This window comes from Sinohyriopsis cumingii, chromosome 13 (assembly GCF_028554795.1).
Source record: "Sinohyriopsis cumingii isolate HCF-2022 chromosome 13, ASM2855479v2, whole genome shotgun sequence".
NCBI classification, from domain to species: Eukaryota; Metazoa; Mollusca; class Bivalvia; order Unionida; family Unionidae; genus Sinohyriopsis; species Sinohyriopsis cumingii.
Genome location: NC_142973.1, coordinates 18,694,279 through 18,719,132, shown reverse-complemented (window position 1 = coordinate 18,719,132; position 24,854 = coordinate 18,694,279). Strand labels below are relative to the sequence as shown.

General features: G+C 34.6%; 1 protein-coding gene across 1 annotated transcript in view; it reads right to left on the bottom strand.

Moving 5' to 3' along the window:
• Nucleotides 1-5,032: 5,032 nt before the first annotated feature.
• LOC149785007 (putative ammonium transporter 1) overlaps nucleotides 5,033-24,854 on the bottom strand; it is a 61,112-nt gene continuing 41,290 nt past the window's right edge. Inside the window, exons 3-11 of the mRNA XM_089931268.1 lie at nucleotides 24,195-24,422; nucleotides 21,748-21,848; nucleotides 16,352-16,489; nucleotides 15,829-16,062; nucleotides 14,861-14,999; nucleotides 13,385-13,479; nucleotides 12,788-12,914; nucleotides 9,342-9,455; nucleotides 5,033-5,511 (exon numbers count right to left, since the gene is read on the bottom strand). Coding sequence (XP_089787394.1) covers nucleotides 5,033-5,511; nucleotides 9,342-9,455; nucleotides 12,788-12,914; nucleotides 13,385-13,479; nucleotides 14,861-14,999; nucleotides 15,829-16,062; nucleotides 16,352-16,489; nucleotides 21,748-21,848; nucleotides 24,195-24,422 — 1,655 coding nt within the window. The remainder of the gene's footprint in view (nucleotides 5,512-9,341; nucleotides 9,456-12,787; nucleotides 12,915-13,384; nucleotides 13,480-14,860; nucleotides 15,000-15,828; nucleotides 16,063-16,351; nucleotides 16,490-21,747; nucleotides 21,849-24,194; nucleotides 24,423-24,854) is intronic.

Sequence of the window (24,854 nt, the reverse complement as noted above, 5' to 3'; positions counted from 1 at the left end):
GTAGCGATTCCAGCGCTGTTAGCAGCAGGGACTCTAGCGGTTACAAAAGCTACCGTGATAGGGCTGCGGAACTGCATCGGGAATGGCACTAAAAGAGGCGGTTGGTGGTCCTATAAATAAATGAAAAGTCTTTCCATTACCAGAAACAAATCCTCGAAGACTATTGGACAAGACACAGAAGATCACGCCGTTGACCAATCTTGATTTAATTCAGATGGAAAAATCATTCTCGCGTTTAGGTTTCGTCTTTATGCGAAATGAACTTATATCGATAGTGCCACTCACATCTGAAACTGGTATTGTCAACTTGGATTTGACAGGACATGGCACTCATTGTGTTGCAAACTTGTAGACACCTCAGCATCAATTATATTTAGACTCGAATGAATTTTCACCTTCAGTTAAAGTTGTTGATTATTTAACGAATGGCACTAGCGAATTGCGCGGACGACAACCACTTTTCAATAGAATATATGAGACCAAACTTGGAAGGATGGAAACATATGCGGTAATCTTGTTATTGTAGCGTTGCATGCACTTCCGGAAACCCGATCACCTCACGCACATATTGATTGCACATTAAATTAATTTTAATATTATACAAAATGCGTATTAACATCTACAGACTTTACTCAGCTCGGTGATAATGTGGAACTGCGCCGATTTGCCACCAACGCGGATTTGACCAAGTTTACTAATCACGTTGATGGCGTTGACCCAATGACCTTGTGATTGTTGAAGATCAAACTGGAAAACTTAAAACGTCCAGCGTTGGGTCGTTCAAGATATCATTGTCCAGTTGAAAGGTACTGTCGCACAAAACCAAGATGAAATCATTGGAAACGACGGATTCATGGACGCTGATATATCGATTGCCTATATCAAAGAGTATGCTGATGATACTAATTGAGGCATGACGGGGTTGTTATGCCGCCACGGTTGTAGGTGTGTTATGGTTGAGGTGGGGTGCTCCCGATATTCTTTTTAAATTATTATAGAAGTCCCATCTAGGCTCGATTTTGGTTGGAAGTTAAATTAGACAAAGATAGATGTAAAGCTCCGAGCCCCCAGTCAGCAATGCCGACGGTTAAATGACTGAATAAAAAAAAAGAAATTCAACGAATAACAACGTAATAATAACTAAATAGTCAAGTGCTTCAAATTTCTCAAGTACTCTCCTTCCGCTTGAACATGTGATAGCCTATTACATCTTTTGATTAGTAGTGTGAGATAACTTTCCACCTCTCCTTGTATTCTATACATCTTGTATGTTTCTCTCATATTCCTCTAATTCCTTCTCTTCCTTCCGATATCCTCCAAATTCCTTCTCCTCGTAGACTTCTCAATACTCCTCCTCCTTCTCCACTTTCTCGTACTAGACTCCTTTTCCTCCTCCTCCTCCTTCTCCTCTACTCTTCTCACCGACTAGACATGTCGACTCCGACTGATTTGCTAGTCTCAATTCCGTCTCCCCTCTTAGAGACTCGGGACTTAACTGAACCGGAAGTTCTGTCCCCAAAATCTTCCCGTGAAAACACAAGGACGGTACAATATTTTCCTAAGCCCAATAATTTCACACTACACCTAGCCTACCATCAGATAACGGCTGTTAAATTTCTTTGGTCACGCATTCATTCACATCGAAATACTCATACGTCCTTGTATGGTAAAAGAACGTCGTAATAAAAGCACGGTATAAATTACGTATAATTCATACATCAATAAATTGTGTCACATAAGTACATATTACCAATTTCACAGCAATCAGACGAATTTCTTTACATTCCAACTCATACAAAGTATACAAATATTCAAATATAAATGTTCTGGTACATCTATACATCCATATTAACTAATCTTACACACTTCAACCATTTCTCAAATTCACAATTCAAGCATGTGTAAAATCTAACATATCACCTGAATAAATGTTCTAGTTTGCTACGAAGTAACCTATTAGCAAATGACAACATTAATTCTGACCACAAGCTAACAATGTACAAGGGTAATTCTACGCACTAAGCGATCCTAGGAATTAAGTGTACATACAACACATAATTACAATTGCAATGCCGTAATATTCTGCAAAACTCTAGCAAATAACTTACTGACCTTTTACGACGCTTTGTCTTTCCTTAGAATGTCCTCTGTAAGTTTTACCGCAAAATTACAAGTGGATATCGTCGGAGTAACTTTATATTGCTCAGCTATCTTCCTAGGCGAGACTAAATTTTCGCTTGCTAGTTAGAAGTTATAATTCGGATCGAAATTGTTATCACACCCTCCGTCTCAATTTCAATTGGATGTCGCTTTGACCAGATCTAATCAAACTTAGCGGACAATGGCCTTCTTGCTGTCTGTCAACGTGGGGACGGATTCAGAAAACGCCCCATTTCCCCCTCGCAGTTCCTCTGGTCAAAGCTGTAACACATAGTGGAAAGTTGCGCTATCTAACGCCTGTGCCTATTCAAGATACCGGATCGTCTCTCTGGTCACGGTAACCTTGCGTAATTGATTAAATCTAGCCCGCGGAAATGATCTGACAGCAAACCATGGCTTGTAATAATAACTTAGTTTATATACGACTTAATAACTGTGGCTGAGCAAACGTGACACAAAAGCTACAACAAAACAATGAGTTGATGAACAGATCTAATATATGCCAGCATCACAACACGTTCTAACTTTATGGAACCAAATTATAGGTATATTATTTCAATCAAAAGAGGAAGTCACGGACAAAATCTTAATAAATAGTCGACTTATTTTCAGTTCTGGTGTAAACGTTGGTTTGGTTGCTCTGTTTATTTTATTTTTGGTTAACATGAACGTCATTTCTTAAAGGCGCACGTTTCCGGATTATATATGCTTATCATTACTGGCGATAAAGGCATGAAGGGTCGAATCGGAAAGTTGATAAGCAATAGTTTCGTCTTGATTTTGACTAATTAATATCACGTATTGATAAGCCGGACGGCGATATAAATTGTTACACATTTGCGTTATTAAATTCATTACTCGATAAAGGTTATGGCCGTCAAGCTGTTGTAGGGTATTAAATACAGGACGGCAATCTTTCCATGCAAATATTTTGCATGTGTACTTACTATGGTGGTATATCATTCGTGGTCAGTTTGCCTCCACACCTAAAGACACCTCCTGTCTGAAGCCTGTAATACTAATAATATTAAATCAATGCTAAATCGCCTGCATCATTGCGGAGATAATCGAATACGCTGAATGCCTTTATTCCAAACAAAATGCAGTCACCGATATCAGGACCGAGTCATTTGGACTTGCCAATATCAGTAACCTTCACACAAATTACAAATTCTATTAAAATTACGTTCATTCAAGTATTCGTGATATTTTCGAGGCTGATCTGTGCGATGATTCAATACATGTAACACTGCCAACAATGCCCATTCAGACATGTATCAGCATTCATTACATTTGACAAATGGCTTTGATGGAACACAGTTGTGGCGTTGGAATATAACTATCGGTGAAACGGTTGATATGTGGAAATATGCATTCGCACATATACCAAGTGTCCATCCTGATCCTGCATTGATGTATTTTCCAATGCATTAATAATCTTTTAATTTGCATTTTTGACTTCATTATTGATATTATTGATATTGTCAAGGTTTAAAAATTTCTGAACACCGCTGTTAATACAAAGTATTGTGATATCAAATCCACATGACACAGTCTGGATCTGTGGACACAGTATTTTACAAGGATATCCAGTGCAGTATGGTTCTTGGCGTGATTGATACTAAAGCCGATGTAGATGGTTGTAAACATTGTGACTTGAAGTGATGCTGCTGTTACGCTGCAAGCAAACGTATCTACTGATGCGTACCGTCAGCTCCAGAATTCAAAGTGACAGAAAAGCAAATGGTCGAGTTAATACATTTTGGAGCTTTAAAAATAGCACATCACAGCATCAAGTAAACAAGAATAATAGATTTATTCCAAACAGAGAATGTAACAGTTGTCTCCCACAACATCTGATAGCCCCCCCCACACACACACACAACTGCTCTAGTTTGTTACATTAGAACTTCAGAAACTGACTGTACACAATAACTTTAGCTCATATTAATTTTTTTTAAACTTATTTTGTAATTCATTTAACGCTGTTAAATCGTTCTCGATTTTATGTTGATCCCTCTTCCATTGCCCTCCACAAAACTTTTAATCTTTTCTAACACACCACTCTCAGTTCTTATGTAAAGGTATATGTAAGACCCTAAAGGTATATGCAAGACCCTAAAGGTATATGTAAGACCCTAAATGTATATGTAAGACCCTAAATGTATATGTAACACCCTAAAGGTACATGTAACACCCTAAAGGTATATGTAACACCCTAAAGGTATATGTAACACCCTAAATGTATATGTAACACCCTAAAGGTACATGTAACACTCTAAAGGTATATGTAACACCCTAAATGTATAAGTAACACCCTAAAGGTATATGTAACGCCCTAAAGATACATGTAACACCCTAAATGTATATGTAACAGCCTAAAGGTATATGTAACACCCTAAAGGTATATGTAACACCATAAAGGTATATGTATCACCCTAAAGGACCAAAAGGAGTCTTACAGTATCATTAAAACCCCTGGTTTCTGTTCTCATAGTATAATTGGTGCATTTTGGCTAAAATTGTAAAATAGAACATAGTTTTCTGATTTAAAATATTTATTTAAATTTAAAAATCACATGAGATAATTATTCTACTAACTCAGTTAAAAGATATTCAAATATCACGACCAGTCATCGGCTACTGGCTGTTTTCAGGACGGAATACCATCTACATTATTAAAATATCGCTTTGACAATCTTGCAACGACAAAGCATAAATTTACAAAGATGGGTAGAGAGAAGAAAACAATAAAGAATCTTGAATTGTCGTTTTGGTAACAAACATTCCTTCATTAGACATTTGTGTCGCAAATATTAAAATTGTTATTCTCAAACATTTGGATTGGTAGTATCAGAATATTAAAATAGATTTAAAACTTTGTTAATGTATCCATTGAGATGATTCTCTGCAATTCTGAGGTCTGGTTTGAAGCCTTGTGATCGAGATCTTTTACGAGACTTCCAGGCTGTAAATTCCTTTTATCATGGCTGTTTTGTGTAATTTTCCCTTTATCTTCTGCATTTTTGAAGGAAACATCAAGTTCACAGGTAAGATGTCCTTTCTTTGCATGTATCATTCTAAAGTCTGCTTTGTCGTTTGAACTGTTTTCATTCACTTCGGTGATGGTATGGTTCAGTTGATGACTTAGAGCTGGTCTCCATTCTGGATGATCATGTGAAACCTTCTCGTGTAATGGATAGATGGACCTGCTGGTCTTTCTAACTACTGACCCAATTTGGACATCATGCATGTCAATGCTGTTCTTTCTACTTTCTGCCAAAATTTCTGGGTGTTCATATGGACCCTTGTCATTCAATTCTTGGAATGTCATTGCCATATTTGTGTAACCTAAAGCGAATATACGTTCTCGTTATTATTTTTATTATTATTATTATTATTATTATTATTATTATTATTATCATTATTATTTAATAACAATTTTAAAAAGACATTAGCAAATATATACATGGCTGTACACGAAGCGTAAATTATAAAATCAGAAAAAATAAAGCCTATAGCAATCTCTTATCCATATATTTATATAAATAGGAAAAAACTAAAATAAAATAAATAACTAAAAAATGTATTATTAAATGTAACGAGAAACAAATGTAAAACTATAAAGTTTATCCTAAAGACAAAAGGGAAAAGAATAGGTAATCAAAGAAATCAACATTACTGCCAATAATTCTTGAAATAATTTAAATAATCATCGGACAACTAGTCTTGCTGCAGTCAAATCAGAAAATAGTATTCTACACTGATGATTAGGATGTTTATTTCTATTTTTGTTTAAAACGAATTTGATAGATTTTTTAAATGTTACTGCAATTGCTGCTTAATTGAATGTAATAGTATTTCAGTGTACAAGACAAATATGAAATTTAGACGACAAAATAATATTTAACTTCCCGAATCAATTAAAACGAATATTAGACAAAAAATACATTTTCAGCAACACAGGGAATCAGAGCAGATAGCATATAATGAATTAGTAGATGATTCTCACGCATTAATAATGTAAGCCATTGCACTGTTTCATAGCGACGACTATTATAATACATACTATCTTACTGAGCCTTTTTAATTTACGTAATATAAAACCCAGTGTCAGACATAAACAAAACATTATGATATTTATTATGAACTGACGGCATATATTGATACAGTATTTTCTAGTTGTAACCACAAGTATCTCATATTTAAAATAATATTTATTTTCTGTCTACCACTCAGAAACGACATTGGCGATAAAAATACAAGTCACCAAACTAACATTGGTGATCAAAGTTCTCAGCGAGTTGATAGTTCCCAGGCAAATAGTACATATATATTTAGTGTCTGACTTTATTGTAGTCAAAATTGTATACGATGCACGTGATATAAAGAAACTTGACAAATGGTATCAATTTTGCCAAATAAAAAAATAATGTTTCCGAAATTTATGCATATTGTTTTCCTTGGGCCTCGAGTGGCCGAGTAGTCTAAAGTGCCCACCGTTACGGATCACTGACGTATCACCTCAGCCAACATGGATACGTGAGAAAGCTTGCTAGTAGCTTCTTGTGGGTCGGTGGTTCTTTCTGGTGTTTTCCCGGGTTCTTCCTTCACCATTTATACTGGCCGCGTTAAACCCTATAACAACAACATTTTTCCCATTTAGCAGCTTTTCTTTTGTGCCTATCTGTTATGGGCAATAAAAAATGAATAAAGTATAGTATCGATTTTTGATATTTCTTCAACTTACCTTTCTGTTAACCAGTCAATTCTATTAATGAAATGCAACTAGTACGCAATATTTAGGATACTTTATGTGTTTCAATATTAAACCAGTTTGACATGATTCCTATTAGGAAATTCAAATTGACATATGTTCAATTTTTACTTAGACAAATGTGTTTTTAATGGCTATTAAATAAGTTATGGAACATATAATATGTAACACAACAATGTTATGACATTGCTCTCAATATAAAAGATATAGTTAGATAAACTTTCACCTTGGAATAATACAATTATATAATTTATCACCGTTGTCGTATCTTTATCAAAGAGTTTACAAATGTGCAAAGGAACGTGTCACTTGCCACAGTTTGGTCATATGTAGCCATGCTTTTGCCTGTTGTTTTAAATTATATATTCATGCAAATACCGAACGGACATTTTTACCAACTGTTCATTTTTCTTTAAGTCCATTGTTACCGCACTAGTTATGTCCCGTTCAGTCGTAAACTTCCTCACTGTATCTGACTTGTTGAGAAACAAATATTCAAGGTTGCAGGGTCAGGGATAATAAGTTGAATTTGTATGTGACAGTATTTATTGATCTTATTCTTGGCGTTTTTAAGATTGTGAGGCAGATATGTCTTGTGAACGCACACGCACTATATACATATTTTTATATAAAGTAACGGTGAACAGAATTATGTATTGCTATATAACACTTTTTCTAGTGGAATCAATCTTTAAGTTTTATACAGTTATAATCTGAGAGGATTTATGTCTTTAAATTCTTCATTGGAATTGCAAAGTTCTCAGTGATATATTTGGACTAAATTATTATTTTGGAATTATTGTTCGTTCATTCAAGGATGTTCTGGATTATATCATTTCGATAGATCATAAGTATTACGATATTAGCACATACAATGCTAATGGCACATCATCACATTCAAGATTGAAATTACTTCGGAATAATCTGTACATCTGGACTTGTAATAAACAGTTATAGCTCATTTGGGATTGAACTCACAATAATGTATGTTTCTTTAATTGTTATGTATATTTGATTAAATATATATGTGATTTAATTTTTTGTAATTTTTAAAATCTTTTTGATTTTTAATTTCATTATATGTCAAAATAATGTAGTTTTATTTAATAGATACTCGATACTTTTCCAGAAAATAGTTTAACCTTGACTGTTCATTTTGTAATCACATACGGCTGACCTGCTTCCCGACCTTAATTCACAATTAGTAACAGTCACGTGAACACGTTCTTTTTTATTTTTTTCTATTGTGGGAATAATAATGATGAGATCAAGGCTGTGTTGGATGTGTGGCCCTCGACTTGTAAATAGTTTTTAGTGAAGCAATCAACATTTTTATTTCATTCTCGGAGTAAAATGGATGGTTTTTATCAAGGTCATGCTGGGGCTACGTGATGTTTTATATCGTAATGTTTTATATATAAACATAATCAAGTGACCCTCTGTTTGGCAATTCAGGCATTTCCGAAATTGCGTATTACTTAGTTTTAGTAGTGATGCTGAGAGAGAGAGAGAGATAGATAGAGAGAGAGAGAGAGATCTTTCAGTCTGGGCTTAAAAGACTTAATATCAAGTCGTTTCCCTCTGTTGAAGCGTTTTTGAGCTATATGTTACTTTTTCTTCAGATTATTTGGATTTTAAGAGATTAATTCGTTTCTTTGGAAATATTTTGAGTACTCGTACGGAATTCTTGGAAAAAGACATTTCTTAAAAATTGTGTTCGGATTTTCAACACCGGATTATTGTTTGTGAAAAACATAGAACTACAGACATTCCAAAACCATAAAGGATAGAGTATACGTTATCGTCTTCCATCTTGGAATCTTCGTCGAGACTCGAACGTGAATTTATTAGAACGTTTCATTATTATGACTTCTAAAATTTTATTCGTAGATTATTCTTGGAACTTTTCGGATTTGATTCTTAAAACCGTATGTTCTTATTTTTTCATTTTTACAGTATTTTTCCAGGGAAATAAATTATTATAAACTTTTCAAAGCTTGTAGTTTTCACTCTCATTTATGTTGCTGTTGATTCGAGCATAAACACGAAACATAAGATCATATTTTCTCTTTTTATTCAGAGGAAACTATTTGGCTGAAATTTGCTAAACATTTTAGTTTCGCTCTTTTACGTTACTTAGTTTGAGATCATTAGTAGTAATAACTGAAATTATTAACTTAATCATTGCAAATATTTTAAATATTAACATAGACATATAAAGTTTGAATGCATATGCAGTTGTTTTGACTTCATTGTTTTCAGGATGACGCCAAACAATTCAAAGTGAGATTGTTGCGTGCAGAGGTTAATATAACGGATAAAAAACCTATATAGTTAGATTTACTCAGCTCGCCAGATGGAATATCTAGGTTTATCATAGTATATCCTTGTAGTTTTGACTTACCCTGGAAGACCTCCATGGGTGTACTCTCAAGTATCTGTATTATCTTCTCGACATGACCGTGTCCGTAGGACTCGACTGGGTAGCCAGGCTCTTTGTGTCTCGGGATGTCCAAGCCTACAAAAGGTAAAAAAAGACAACCACAAATGCTTGAAATCATGTTGTAAAGTGCTTGTTAAGCTGAAGGATATGCGAATCGTGCAAACTTGAATAATGTCCTGGGTCTTAGTTTTTAACGCCAAAGCGTCCTAAGGAAGAAATCAGAGATGCGATAAGCGCTGATCTCTCATCACACTCGTATATCGCCAAATTATATGATTTCGAGATTATTTCTGTTTTTGTTGTGTTTACTCACAAGAAATATATCTGACACTGGGAAATAAAGCAATTACAAATCCATCGTATGAAAGAACTAATGCTCAAGAGAGTTCTTTTTAGCAAAAACCGAAATCGATCAATTACGTAAATTTGAGTAAACATTTCGCCATAGAAATTTACTCTTATTGTCAGTAGAATCGCTATCAATTTTTGTTATATAACATTAAGATTGAATCTATTGAAGATAAGCAAAAGATATAACAAACATGAAACCACTTTTAAGATAAGTCAGAAAAAACTATTCCGACATAAAAGGTTTGACCTTGCTCGTGAGACATAAATGCCTGAAACAATACAGAAAGATTAATACACAAATAACATTGTCATCTTTTGTATTGATATGTAGTACTCTTCTGGATGCATATACATTTTACTGTTCATGATGTAGAAGCAACAATGTCTGATAAACAAGCCTAAAATATAATGGGTACTTCAAAAACTTGCTTGTCAGTCGTGTAGCAGTGCAAACTGCGTAGACCCTGATCTACAATATCTTGGGAGATCTGGTTATGTGCGACCGTTAGGATTAATCAGTGTAGCAAAAACATACGTACATAGGTCTACCAACGCATTATACAGAGGCAGGGCAGTGTCAATGTTGTCTATTGGCTTCGACCTCTGAGTGACTTAAGTGGTGCATAGACATGCCAGTTTATAAAGAATGTGCTTTTTGTCCAGTCATGTTTTGAAACATTAAAGCTGATGTGATCTCAAGAAATAAGAACACACGTTTCGTCTCTTCTCACAATGTGTGCACGTATGTGTTTTACAGTTAGGAAATTACTGTTTTAAAGTTACCTAAAGACAATAAGTGAAAATTCTCATTTATGCAAGTGAATTGGAGTTTTAAATACTAATAAAATAGTGACAGGTACTATATACTCATTTTTGTTTCTCCGTTAACTTTACATTGAAAGAATCCTGCAGTATTGTACAACAATGAACACCTATTCTAAAAATAGTATATTGTATTAGTAACTAATTTGTAAACAAAGAATGTGCATCCATGTAGTATACGTTTTGGTTTTATTTTATTAAATTAGTTTATGGATGAACTGAAGAAGCTGTTGCGCATATTTAACGGTAAAGATAATAAGTGAACAATGTGGGTGATTTTGCTGAGCCACACATGAAACTTTCAAACAAGCGAACGAATGAAAGTTATATTCGCCATGTCCAGAAAAAATGTGAGAAACCCAGTATTAAAAATACCAATCTGATCATTTAAACAGTTATTTAGAGGAAATGTTGGTAATGTTTCGTCAATGGAATGGCTCAGACTATGACCAGTGCTCTCTGGGGTATATAAAAATAGCACAAAAAAACATATTAAGGTCAAGGGCTATTGCACATTTATCAGACACGTAACATTTTATAAATTTATTAAATCTGAGAAAAATGTCACTGAAAGTTTTGGTAGAAAAGTAAGGGCCCCCAAGTCAATAAGTCAAGACGATTGAGAATTCTTATTTCCGCTCCCTGAATTGAATGTCAAACACCAGCTGCTTTGCAAATTTCCGTGTTAAACATTAGATATACAATGTTTGTGATTAAGGCTAATGATAGGTGCCACAAGGGTCATAATAAAATTGGGTCCCTACAAATAACATGCAAGGCACAAGGCAAAAACATGCCTTCTTTAGCTGGTAATAAGAATTGCAAAAATATACTTGTATCTCGAATATCCTTAAAATGTAATTCTTAGTTTGGCAAATCCGAATTACATGAGATATATAATGGCTTGGAAAACTTGATTACATATCGCAAAATTGTACTGTAATTTGACTACATTTCCACCGCAATAACGTTCTCCTTATTGTACTAACAATGAAATGAACATATTTTATAGCGTGTTTTTGATTATTTCGACTGAAAGAGTTCATAATTTTCCCACGTTATGATCTCAAACATTCAATGAGAGAATAGAGACACACATGCAGCTGCGTCAAGACCCGTCCCTCCCTGCTACAATCACACGTACTTCGCGTTGAATTGACAACAGCTGATAAATCCAGCCCATAACCTATGAACAGAGTTGAATTGACAAATAGAACTAAAATCCATCCAGTCCAGACCACCAGGAAAAGTTGTTGCAATGCACATTCATATTCATTTACAATATGACTCTAAATTTCAAATTTAAGTAGACCTAAACGATAATTCCTTTTGAAACTAAGGTCCAGCGCATGATGAAGTACAAAGGTCGCTGAGCGGGGCTATATGCGCATTAATATTGTTATTGTGTATTGATCAATCTACGGTTGTGTATTTATTTTTTAATGCAACATAAATTCAATTACTTTTGTTTCTTGTGGTGTATTTTATAATGAATCCTTAGGGGGAAGGAAAAATGAGTATATCATAAAAACGTTACTGCATTTCCATGGCAAACTATGAAGTCGATTTCTTGGAATAATGCCGCACTCCCAAAAGACATAAAGTATTAATAAGAAAACACTTGTTCATATTTTCCCATGCAAATGCAATAACCTATAATATGTGTTTATGTTATAAACTTTATATTACACAAAACGAAATCTTACATGCCTTTTATTATAACTCGTTTCAACGAAATGCAATATATATATATATATATATATATATATATATATATATATATATATATATATATATATATATATATATATATATATATATATATATATATATATATATATATATATATGGGGGGTATTTTTGACATTGTTTTCTTTCTGAAGTTTTCGCCATTTTCATTGCCGACACAGTAACTGAATGCTAAAAAAAATGATTGGTTAAAAATTCAATAAATAAAGAATAAAAGACAAGCAATCAAAAGAAACCAAAATTTAAGTTGACTGGACTCGTGCAAGCTTTTCGTGTATCTCTTAATTTAAAATGGAAAACAACAAAATCTTTCACATTTTTAAGCAATGCATATGACATTTACGAGACTTTTCGTCTGGTCTCAAAATTTCACTCACAAAAGCATAAAAATATTAAACGTTGATTTATGTCTTTTTACTCAAACAAAAATGTGTGCAATTCTGTTTTCTATCTAGGCAATATTGAATTCCCCGTTGATTCATCACCTTTGAGTTCAATATCCTCTGGTACCCTCAGGATCTTTATCCATCTCATGATTCCAAACGAAAACGCACTCCAAAAGGCAGTCCAGCACATAATGAGGGTCATACCAGCCAACTGCCAAGCCAGGCACTGAAATCAACAGGCATGGATAAGTCAATTTATCCATCATGGTCTTTACTATACTTACCTACGAGAAGACAAACATCCCTTTATCACTGAATCATAAAATGCAGATCTTGCTTGGCGATTCCACCAAATTACGTTATTTTTTACGCTGTCATATCCGTATATATATGCACTGAGTTGCTTCCGTATACAATTGTTTTGTGCATTAGTTGAGTATCAACATTTATTGTTTACTCTTCGCTTATATAAACAAAACATACTACTTTGGATGGTCTTGATGAAACGGCTACTAATACAATGAAAGTCCTAGTGCTCGCTTGATTATTTCAGAAATCCATCTTTGCAAGTACATTGTTTCGTAGGTATGTTTTGTTTACGTATAACCTTCAGCTAGGTACACACAGTGCACTTCCCTTAATCCCTTACCTTTTTATGTAAATATTATGATGAGTAAATAAAAGAAATCAACATACCAGTCCTGACTGCTGATTCCACTTAAATAGGATGCCATTATTCCTGTCCAGAAATCCTACGGCAATAACGCCCAATGTTCCTCCGCCTAAATTCACTGAAATTGAAAGAAAGCTACAGTGTCAGCATGGACATTCTTTTCGGAACGAATCAATTATGTAGTTAAAGTTGTACGAAGTTTTATCACGCGTTTAGGAAATATGTCTTGATGATGGTACTTATTATACGTACTAACCGAAAATTCCAAAAGAAAAAAGCAAATTATAGCAGTCGCCTGCTTTGCCATAATCTTAAAACGAAAAGTGACTGCGACTTAATATTATTAATATGATCATTTATCCTTGAATTCAGTTACAAAGCATATTTTCGTATGGATTTATATATTACACCGGATTAAGGAAACGACGACAGTAATGTTTATTATAAAGGTATTGGGGTTGGTTTAATTTGAATTGTTTTTTAGTTTAGGTTTTAAATTCCCTTTTATTTAATTATATGCAAGTGTTATATAACATTGTATGTTGGATTTAAACTTGTCCAATATAAAGTTTATTTTTTAACTGACCTGAATTATTGATTTATTTATTTTATTCTGTAAACAACTAATACATAACTAAAATAGTCTCCGTGTGTATTAATATTAGGATCATTATTAATAAGAGTAACTATGTTTATTTGGGTCTAGGTCTAGGTTATTGGAATTCTCCTACAATTTATCTTGCGTACTTGATATAGTCCAGGTTATATTATTATAATTTTAGATAGAGATTTTCTAATTCTAGCTAATATTTTGTTGTGCAAACATTAATCACTTTCTAGAAGGTTATTTTACATTAGAAAATGCTAATTGTGACCTGAGGTCAAGTAGACGACTATGTAGTCCTGTTACTGGAAAGAGTATTCATTCGTGATATAAGACCTAACAGAATCAATTTTGTATTATTGATATGTCCAAAATTTGATCTGGGACGGAATTTATTTCATCAAATTTTTTATTTCAGTGATTAGTTTCTCTGCTAATAGAGTGCTAAATACAAAAATAATCTTGGGCAGAGACTTTCAATGGGATTTATAGTGAATTCAAACCTGGAATGATATTACTGTGTTTAAGCAAAAGATTGTTGGTACATCACAATACAAGGAGCCATAGACACGAGAACACCGTCGTCTTTGGATTTAATTTGTATTTCTACTAAGGTTAATCCAGCGCTTTAATTATATGGACTTGTGTATAGTAATTCTAGGAATATTTTGGGATTGAATTCTCAATACTATAAGTTCCTTTTCTACTTTCACTTTGTATTCTAAGGTAACTTATCTGTTGAATTTTACAAAGCTTGTTATTCTTCAGTCTTTTCTTTTGCTTATTTTAAGACCATAGACTCGTAATACTCTTTGGTAAAAGAAACTTAATAATATTATTACTTTTAATGATGACTTTTGATTTTGTGTGTGTGCGTGTGAATAAGTATTCTTACTAGCCACGGCATCTGTTGGGTCATCTACATGGAGTGTACGGACGATCCAGCACCAAACGTGATATGTGATGCCTGCTACGATACCCAATATGCATGAAGCCCACGGATAAAAAACGTTACATCCGGCACAAGAAGCAACCTGTACGGAAAACAATTATTATTGAATTTACTTTCGTTTCTCGGCCTTGATCGAACAATACATGTTTGTTGGCTACACATTCTTTAGCCCAAGCCAATGAAAACGCACATGCATGATTTCATTGTATCCTCTTGTACTCATCAAGCACATGCATGATTTCATTGTATCCTCTTGTACCCATCAAGCACATGATTGATTTCATTGTATCCTTTCGTACCCATCAAGCACATGCATGATTTCATTGTATCCTCTTGTACCCATCAAGCACATGCATGATTTCATTGTATCCTCTTGTACCCATCAAGCATATGCATGATTTCATTGTATCCTCTTGTACTCATCAAGCACATGCATGATTTCATTGTATCCTCTTGTACCCATCAAGCACATGCATGATTTCATTGTATCCTCTTGTACCCATCAAGCACATGCATGATTTCATTGTATCCTCTTGTACCCATCAAGCACATGCATGATTTCATTGTATCCTCTTGTACCCATCAAGCACATGCATGCGTAAAGGCATAATAAGACTGCAACGATTTAGTCGAACGGAAATGGTAGGAAACTGCAACTGAGAGAGAGAGAGAGAGAGAGAGAGAGAGAGAGAGAGAGAGAGAGAGAGAGAGAGAGAAAGTTCTAGTTCTTGATAAGTAAAAGGGTGCATACATATGTGAAAATAAAAAAAATGGAAGTGAATTGTAAACGGAGAGGCAAGTAAAATAAGTTAGAAAGAAAAATTGGTTATTAATGATTATACTGACAAAAACAGAAAAAAATGCCAAAATAAATAAATTAACATCAAGATAAACTAAGTTTTGAATCTTACCATTCCGGTGATTGCGCCGTTACTGGCGACAGTAATACACCAAGCACCAGATCCAAACCTGGGTATACGGTATACGAAAGTCGCAGTAAAGGAGGCGAAGGTTGCTGTGATCATGGTGTTGACGATGGCGAGACTAATGGCTTCACCGTCACCCGCCTTACTAAGGGAAAGTTGGGAAGCACCATTAAATGTCAGGAACCCAAAAAACAAAATAAAACCACCTAGAGATGATAGCTGCAACAAAAAAAGACATTTATTATTAACAACATGTACATTTTTGCGTGCACGCATATAACTTAGCGAAGAAGTGTGATTTAATTTGGTAAATTATACCGACTGAGAATGTGGAGTTGAAAGCAATGAATGATCAGTCATCCATACATGTGAATATTTTTATTCTTAGTCTATGTTTGGCATTTGTTTATAACATCGTTTAGTAGTTTTGAGAACACTATAGATCCTCAAATGTGTTAATTGAGACAACGTAACGGACTAGAATAAATTCAATCAATTGAAAACTTACTGGAATAGAATGCCCTCTGAGATGGACTGCCTTTCCAGTCTCAGGGTCAAATCTGCCAATTCGTGGTCCAAGTATTGCCGCCCCAACAAACGCAGCCATGCCCCCTACCGTGTGCACCACTCCACTTCCGGAAAAATCCTGGTAAATGTATGAAACTACTATTAAAATGGCAATCTTGGCTGCTGTTATACTGATTAATAATTTTGGTCACAATAATGTATTTATAATCTTGAAAGAATAAAACCATTTTTCCCTTCAGTTTAGCACGTTTCAAGACACAGTTTTATACTATATTTTTGGACAAAAGGAAAGACAGCTTTATATTAAAATATCGTTGATTATAACAAGATTTCATCTTCAATTGAGTCAGTTTGTTTGTTTTTATTTTTGTGGGTTTAGCTCTAATCTTCATTACATGAAAGAATTTATATTGGTGAGGAAGAACCCAGAAAAACTACGAGAAGGACAGCCGGTCCATGGAAAGCTAGTGGAAAGCTTTCTTACTTACCCAAGATGGCCAAACCGATACTCTAACCCGCACGGAAGGAGGTGAGATGTGTAATTTATCTATAAATGCCAATGCCTTATTAAACTCTGGCATACAAGGTACCAGGGAGTTAGTCACATATACATAGCTAATACAATATTACTTTCTTTCCCATACCTCAAATGGCATACCAGGTACCAGGGAGTTAGTCACAGACACATAGCAAATACAATATTACTTTCTTGCCCATACCTCAAATGGCATACCAGGTACCAGGAAGTTAGTCACAGACACATAGCAAATACAATATTATTTTCTTGCCCATACCTCAAATGGCATACCAGGTACCAGGGAGTTAGTCACAGACACATAGTAAATACAATATTACTTTCTTGCCATACCTCAAATGGCATACCAGGTACCAGGGAGTTAGTCACAGACACATAGCAAATACAATATTACTTCTTGCCCATACCTCAAATGGCATACCAGGTACCAGGGAGTTAGTCACAAACACATAGCAAATACAATATTACTTTCTTGCCCATACCTCAAATGGCATACCAGGTACCAGGGAGTTGGTCACGGACACATAGTAAATACAATATTACTTTCTTGACATGCCTCAAGATCCTCTTTAGGCTTAGTAGCAGGGTACTTGTAGAATTGAAAAGAGAGTACGTGACTTAAATTATATCATTAAAACTCCCGTGAAAAACATTGCCATGTAGATATGTTAAAACGTATGACGATAGAGATATCCCCGTTTAATCACTCAGTAAATTAAGCTGTGTCTGTCTTGCACAGTAAGGATTTAAATGACTGCAATGATCGGATTGGTTTAACCAATCTCCGGAACTCGGAAATATTCACCAATCTGGACCGGACATTTTCACATCCACACCCATAAGAAAAGAATGAATTAAAACAGTTTTTATATGGAATATGAACTATGGTTTCAGATGTTCCAACACGAACATTTACCATTATGTTGAATATAATGTATGACCTGGAGTCAGAACAAAATATTGGGGCACTCGTTTGGGATAAGAAAAATCAAATTGCATTTAAAATTTAAATGTACGCTGCTTAAAAATTTTACAGAATTTAATTTCACGTATTTATGAAATCTTTAATGAAAGCAACAAGCATTCCCAAAGTCATATAATGGATGAAATTTGTTTCAAAATCCTACCCAGTAAGGTTTAGAGTCCTTGGAATAGGACGAGTTGTTTCAAAATCCTACCCAGTAAGGTTTCGAGTCCTTGGAATAGGACGAGTTGTTTCAAAATCCTACCCAGTAAGGTTTAGAGTCCTTGGAATAGGACGAGTTGTTTCAAAATCCTACCCAGTAAGGTTTAGAGTCCTTGAAATAGAACGAGTTGTTCGACCTTGCCGGATCTTACGATCTTTCTGAATCAAAGGGTTCTATAACAAAGCATGAGAAAATAATAGTTTGGTCCGTTATTTGTTGAAAAGAATTGTTTTTTTTTATAAAAGTACTTTGATTTTCAAATTTATACACCAGATGAAACTAAGAGTTAAAAAGCTTCAGATAGAAATGATGCAGAGATAAGAAACAGAAAAACAAAGTCAGAGGCGGAGGCAGAGAAATAAAGACGATAATTGCAAATACAAAGAGAACAAATGGGAAATGGAATTTAGATTTAAAGTTTTAGAAGTAGCAGGAGGAAAACACTCTTCCCTTTAACAATCAAGTTCAAGTTTTGCTGTTACCAGAAATAATAGGTTAGCATCCCCGTTTTAAAGAAACAAACGCTGATAAATGTTCCTCATTTTTTTAAAAAGAAAAAGCTGAAAATTCGAAATGGCCATGATAGGGATCTTGGATCTGATTTCAAACATAAGGTGTCAGAGGCTTGCCAAGTTGCAAGATATTATCTTCACTCTACTCAGCCAAACAGGAAATTAAGGTATGATAGAAATGCAAAGTAAACGAGTTTTCCGATTTTGAGCAGAGTTCCCAAAATTGATAAGAGTATCATGTAAAGATGATAAAAAACCATTTTGATATAGATAGACCAGTTAATAATTCAATCCATGTAGCTGTAACTGGTTTGCACTATATGGCAGTAAAAGATGGAACGTAATCTGACTGTAGTGGCTCAGATTTAGCCAATCATCGGAAGACATAAATATGAAACAATCTGGACATGAAATTTTCACATCAACAACCACTGGAAAATCGTAAATTAAAATAACGATTATATGAATATGAACACTTGATTTGTGACATTCCAACGCAAATGAATAAAATCTATCTGATGTTGGCTTATAAAATATTTATTTACCAAATATGTCATCGTGGTATGTCCATCACATTTAAGAGGAGATAGGGAGGATTGCGCAGCAAGCATAAGCGTATTTCGAGTTTTTTCCTCATTAACACTGTTTGTTTTTATGATGTGACTGATGTGAAAAATGAATGTACAATATTACAAATATTGAAACTTGCTAATAAAGTATTAAAGTAACGAATTGTAAATACAATATTATAATTGTGCCAGGCTGTTACTAATAAGTGTTTACATGTTAAGCATACTTGCCAATCAACAAAATAAGAGAAAGAAGCAAAGAAGCAAACTATAAGGCAGTTGGCACTTATCTAGCAGGGTAGGGTATGTAAAGGACTTACAACTTTAGCGCAAGTGGTATAGCAAACTGTAAGGGGCTAACCGTTAATAACAACGTTGTAACTGTGATATGGGGTACTATTCCTTTTGTTCTGTTTCTAAGAGTAACATATTTTGTACAATCTAAGAGAAATTGCGTTGCGGTTTCTGGTACACAACTTGAGCTTCTATTACTAGCTGACAAATGTTTCTTTGTTGTTGACTAGCCTGTCGTTTAATATACTAAAACCAATTCGATGTCTTGTACGCGTAAATTGTGCTATTCTTTCTCCTTGATAGTAATAAACTGCTGATTTATATATAGCTAGGATTTAAAGGAGTGCAAGAAAGGTTTGATTTGAGCCTCATGAAAGAGACGAGTCTACTCTGCAACAGACTTTGGCAAACATGAACTTTGTTATATATTTGTCCTGGTGTAGGATGTTTGGAGGTTTGTTCAATCAAGAAATTGTATATTACATTCTTCCTGGACCCTAGGCGGAATCAATGCCCGCACGTATCCTGGAGCAATATCATGATATATTTTTCAAAAAAGTTGTCATTCTGCGTTTGTAGCACTTTGTTGAAACTGTTAAACTATTTCCCATTTCATTTCTTCCAGTATTCAATCATATGTTGTAGTTTTTGTTGCCCCACAGACAAATCTACTTGCCTCAACTTGTATTGTTTCTTATTCTTCTATTTCTTGCTGGATGCAGTCATCCCAGATAATATTCCCTTTCCTTAAAATAGGTCTAATAATGGTGAAATATTTAAGCTCTGGTGAGTTTCTGTCAAGTTTATATTTAACATTTCGCAGCATATGTAACCGTTTCTATTTATTGCAGATATTTTACGGACGTGTATATGCCGATGGAAAAAATCTTTCCGATTTAGGCCCAAGTGTTTATGCGAGGTGACATTAATAATAACATTGACATTTGATAAAAGCTCTGGATATTTTTATCTTTGAAATTTTTTGGATGTGGTCACTCGTTCAGTTATTGATGTAAAAATTATAGACTCCACTCGCAAACGACCATCTTAATAAAATGAATCCTAACAAGCAGGAACGTTTGAGAACTGATACTCAGTATCTGGTGGAGAATGATGCAAGTGATGTAGGAGTTGATGGAGTATTGATTGAAATGTATAAAAACGATGTGGATCATTCCAGTGTTCTAACGAAAACAATAAGAAAGCACCGGAGAAATTATTCCACAATCCTGAAGGAATGTTTGGCTTTGATATTGTTCAGGCAACACTTTGAGGTGTATATTAGTTCAGTTCCTCCGATTAGGACTTCTTGCATTACATTATTGCGATTCATCAGAAGAGTGTTGGAACATACTTACAAGTCAGGACATTGGTACATTAGAACAGTAGACACTGCATGTCACTACCGGTATATCAACACATTAAGTGTTGCAAATTATTTGGCATATCAGTAAATTTTATCCAGAACTTTATTAATTTGGAATCATACGCTTATTTAGGATTTGCTTTCGCAAACTGTAAGTTATGTTTACATTTTCATTTTGTATTCTAGGGAAATACCGTTTTTGTTGAATTTTACAAAGCATGTTGGTCCTCAGTCTTTTTAAATACTTCTTTTAAGACCATAGAATCGTAATACTTAGGACGAACCCACTGTATTCACTGGGGAAGATGCAAGCCTAGAAAATGGGCACAAAGAACGAATTTCCTGTACCCACTGGGGAATAATAGGCAAGATGAAATCCGCTGGACCCATTGGGGTTAAAACGGACAAAATGCAGACTGACACAACGTCAGTCTACAATCATTTTCAGAGTTTGCTATATTTTTGAACTAGTGAACTATATCATTGTAGTTAGAATACTGTGCTCTTGGTACAGTTATCACTATCAATAAGTACAATCTACAGTTTAATTAATTACACTATATAAATTTTATTTTGCTCATTTGAAGTCTTATGGAACGAATAAATGTAATGACCTCAGGAGGAATATAAATCATATAATACCCCCCCCCAAAACAAAAAAAAAAAAACCACATACAGCAGAACACAATGCACTCACGCTATCTAGTAACAGAAATGAATGAAGATTGAGTTCCATCATTAATGATGACTAAAACAAAAAGGACAAAATTAAAAAATACAAATGAATCAAATGATAAATAAATTAGGACTCACGAGCTTGGGATTCAAAACTACAGTGTCTCCATAATTACAAATTCCATTTGCCTTCAAAGGAGTTCCCCTTCCTTTGCCTGGAACTAGTTATATAACTAACCTGGTATCCCATTCGCCCAATATCGCCTCCATAATCTATTCCTCTGACGAGAAATCCGTTATGCCACCAAGTCCAGTGAGTCACCAGCGGGTAAATAAACCCTGAAGATAAGATGTGAAGGAAATACCTTATTCAGTTTTGACTGGAATAAGTTTTGTAACGATCCTTTAGACGTTGGTAACTTGCTTTACACTTTGTATATATCGCTGACGAGTATATGAAGAAAGAAAAAAAAACATTTTATGTCCACGTGATAAAATACAGTCTGGCTCAGCTTTCAAAATAAGATCTAACATAAAAGGTATAAAAGGCAAACTTAGCACCTGCAATTGCACACATAGGGATGATGAATTCACTACGTTCACAGTATACCATTATTCGATGATTTCGTGGTTGTTATGAACCAACAAACCAACCAAAACTCATTATTCTTTAGAAAACATCAGACTCCTTCCTGAATCCACAAATTAAAGTACATAACACAAATGCATTGTTTTGCCAAAACATGAAAAATTATACGAAAATAACTCAAGGAAGAATAAATACATGCAAGTCGGCAGGACCGGCGTTGGGGGTGGCAAGTGACACGAACGCCCCAGGCCCCGCTCTTGAGGCGGCCCCGTGCTTCAGGCCTAAGGTTGTCCTTATGAGTTTGTCAAGCTATATTCTCCGGTAAATTGGAAACGCTGATACAGGCCGCACGTACTGCACGCAAATCGCGAAAGTTGATCTAGTCTAGACATAATCATTGTTTGCAGTAGCATACCAATCAAGATACCGATACTCTGGCCCCGCGCGGTCATGCTCGGCCCTAGGCCCCGCGTACTCCTCTGCAAGTAGGAACCTTATTAAATAATATTTAGAAAGAGGCAAATCAATGAATTTACAGTATTTTCAATACAAATCTTTAATTAAGGAAACCAAATTGAAAACTGATGGTCAAATAAAATCCATAGACTTATATCGCCTTTGTAACCTCCAAATGCCAATATGAGATATTGAAATGTATCAGTTGGCGAAAACTATTATCTTCATAGTAGCGATATCACATTTGGAACTACTTTTATTTTCCATTTTGGAAGTATATCTGCCGTTTTGTATGTTATTCTGACATGTATTTTCACCTTTGGGCCTCTTTTAGTTTATTATTCTCTCTCTCTCTCTCTCTCTCTCTCTCTCTCTCAGGATGAATATATTTTACATGTGTCAGAATGTCAAGACCGTTTACTCTGCGGTATACATGTATGTAGTTAATGAAAACGCTCCTGTAGAAATACCTAAAAGTGGACCCCAAACAACGAAAAACATGTTTCAAGTATTAACATTTTTATAATTCGTTTTTCACATGAGTCATGCAAATTGTCATTGACATATTCAGCATCGTGTACCAATTACACTCGGGGACAAACGAAAAACACTTTATAATAAAGTATCTCCATTTTCGAAAATATTCCTTAAATTGACAATATACACAGTTTAAAGCAATATACGTACAATCTAAATTTGCCCCAAAATACCGCTCTTGTAAACTTCTTTGTATCGACGTGCACATGCAGCCGTTAATCGAACTGACATAGTATAAGGAAAACTCCATGCGAATCTAAGGTTGTTGCCTTAAAATATAGACTAAATAGAACTTTTATTACGTTTGAGTGGGCATAAGGAAATATTTCACTCGTGGTTGAAACATGGGGGTATTGTCACTTTCGGCATTATCACTTGTGACAATCCAATGTTTTCACTTAACTTGTGAAATATTTCCTTATATCCATTCAAAAAACGTAGATATCTTCCATACGCATGCATATACTAAAATACTATAAGAATGGAAATATACGTACATTAAAATACGAAAAAGTGGCACATTTGTAACTCTTCCTTATTGTCATTTTCAACAGTCAGCACCGAAAACTGAATTCTGTCTGAATTAGTTTTCGTAAAATGTACAATGCAAGATATTTTATAAGATTTTTATTTTATAAGATTTTGTTTTTCTAATTAAGCCAGTGGTCTCAATTTTACTAGCCATTATATATATTCAAGAACCTCATTTGCGCCTTAAGAGCAAAACCCAAGGTACAAAACGAGCATATTAGGCCACGATATCCGGAAACGGACAGTCATATACGTTTTGCGTGCGAAGTCTTTGTTGACTAATCATCGCATTTTAATGACAATACGTTATGCCTGTATCCTGTCTTCAAATTTACATTTTAGTTAGAATTTCAGGTTTGGTCAATGTGGGAATGTGAGATTGATTACCAGTAGCTTCCCATGGGTATATGGTTCTTACCGAGATTTCGCGGGTTCTTCTCCCAGAACCTACAAAGGCCGCCATGTATACCCTATCATGCGCTGAAAAATGGCGTTAAACTCCAACGAACAACATTTTGTTTCAGGAAGAAATTTAATTAATCCATTTAATGTGTTGTGTTTTAGTCTCTTACCAGTTATGATGAAGCTGAAGCAAAAATAAGCCATAAATTCACACCGCTCGGCCATCGCTCCCGACACAATAGTGGCGGCGGTTGCAGAAAACGTGAACTGAAAGAAGAAGTATCCATAGCGATTGGCAGGAAGGTCAGTGATGGCGAAATGCGTATAACCAATGAATTGATTTCCATCTCCATAAGCCAGTGCAAAGCCAAAGAGCCAATAGGATACACCGCAAATGACTGAAAATATAATGTATATATATATATATATATATATATATATATATATATATATATATATATATATATATATATATATATATATATATACACACTTTTTTGTACAAATCAGCAGAAAACGTGTGATGCTACAACGAGATAAACCTGAGAGATCGTTTCGCCCACTCAAAACAAAACACGAATATTTTTGTAATAATTGTACAGGTCCGCTCTTCCGCTTTTCATATATGTTAGCTAAACAGTGCAAATTTTAAATAAAACCAAATTGCGATTGGCAAAAGTCTGATTAGTTACATCTAGAAATGCTTCGAACATTTTAGGGTGGACTTAACACCTTTTGACTCTATGGATGAATGCTTGGGTACATTTATGCATATCACTTTTTACAAAAATGAAGCATTTTCCTTTTGATGTTATTTCCTGTTAGTACTA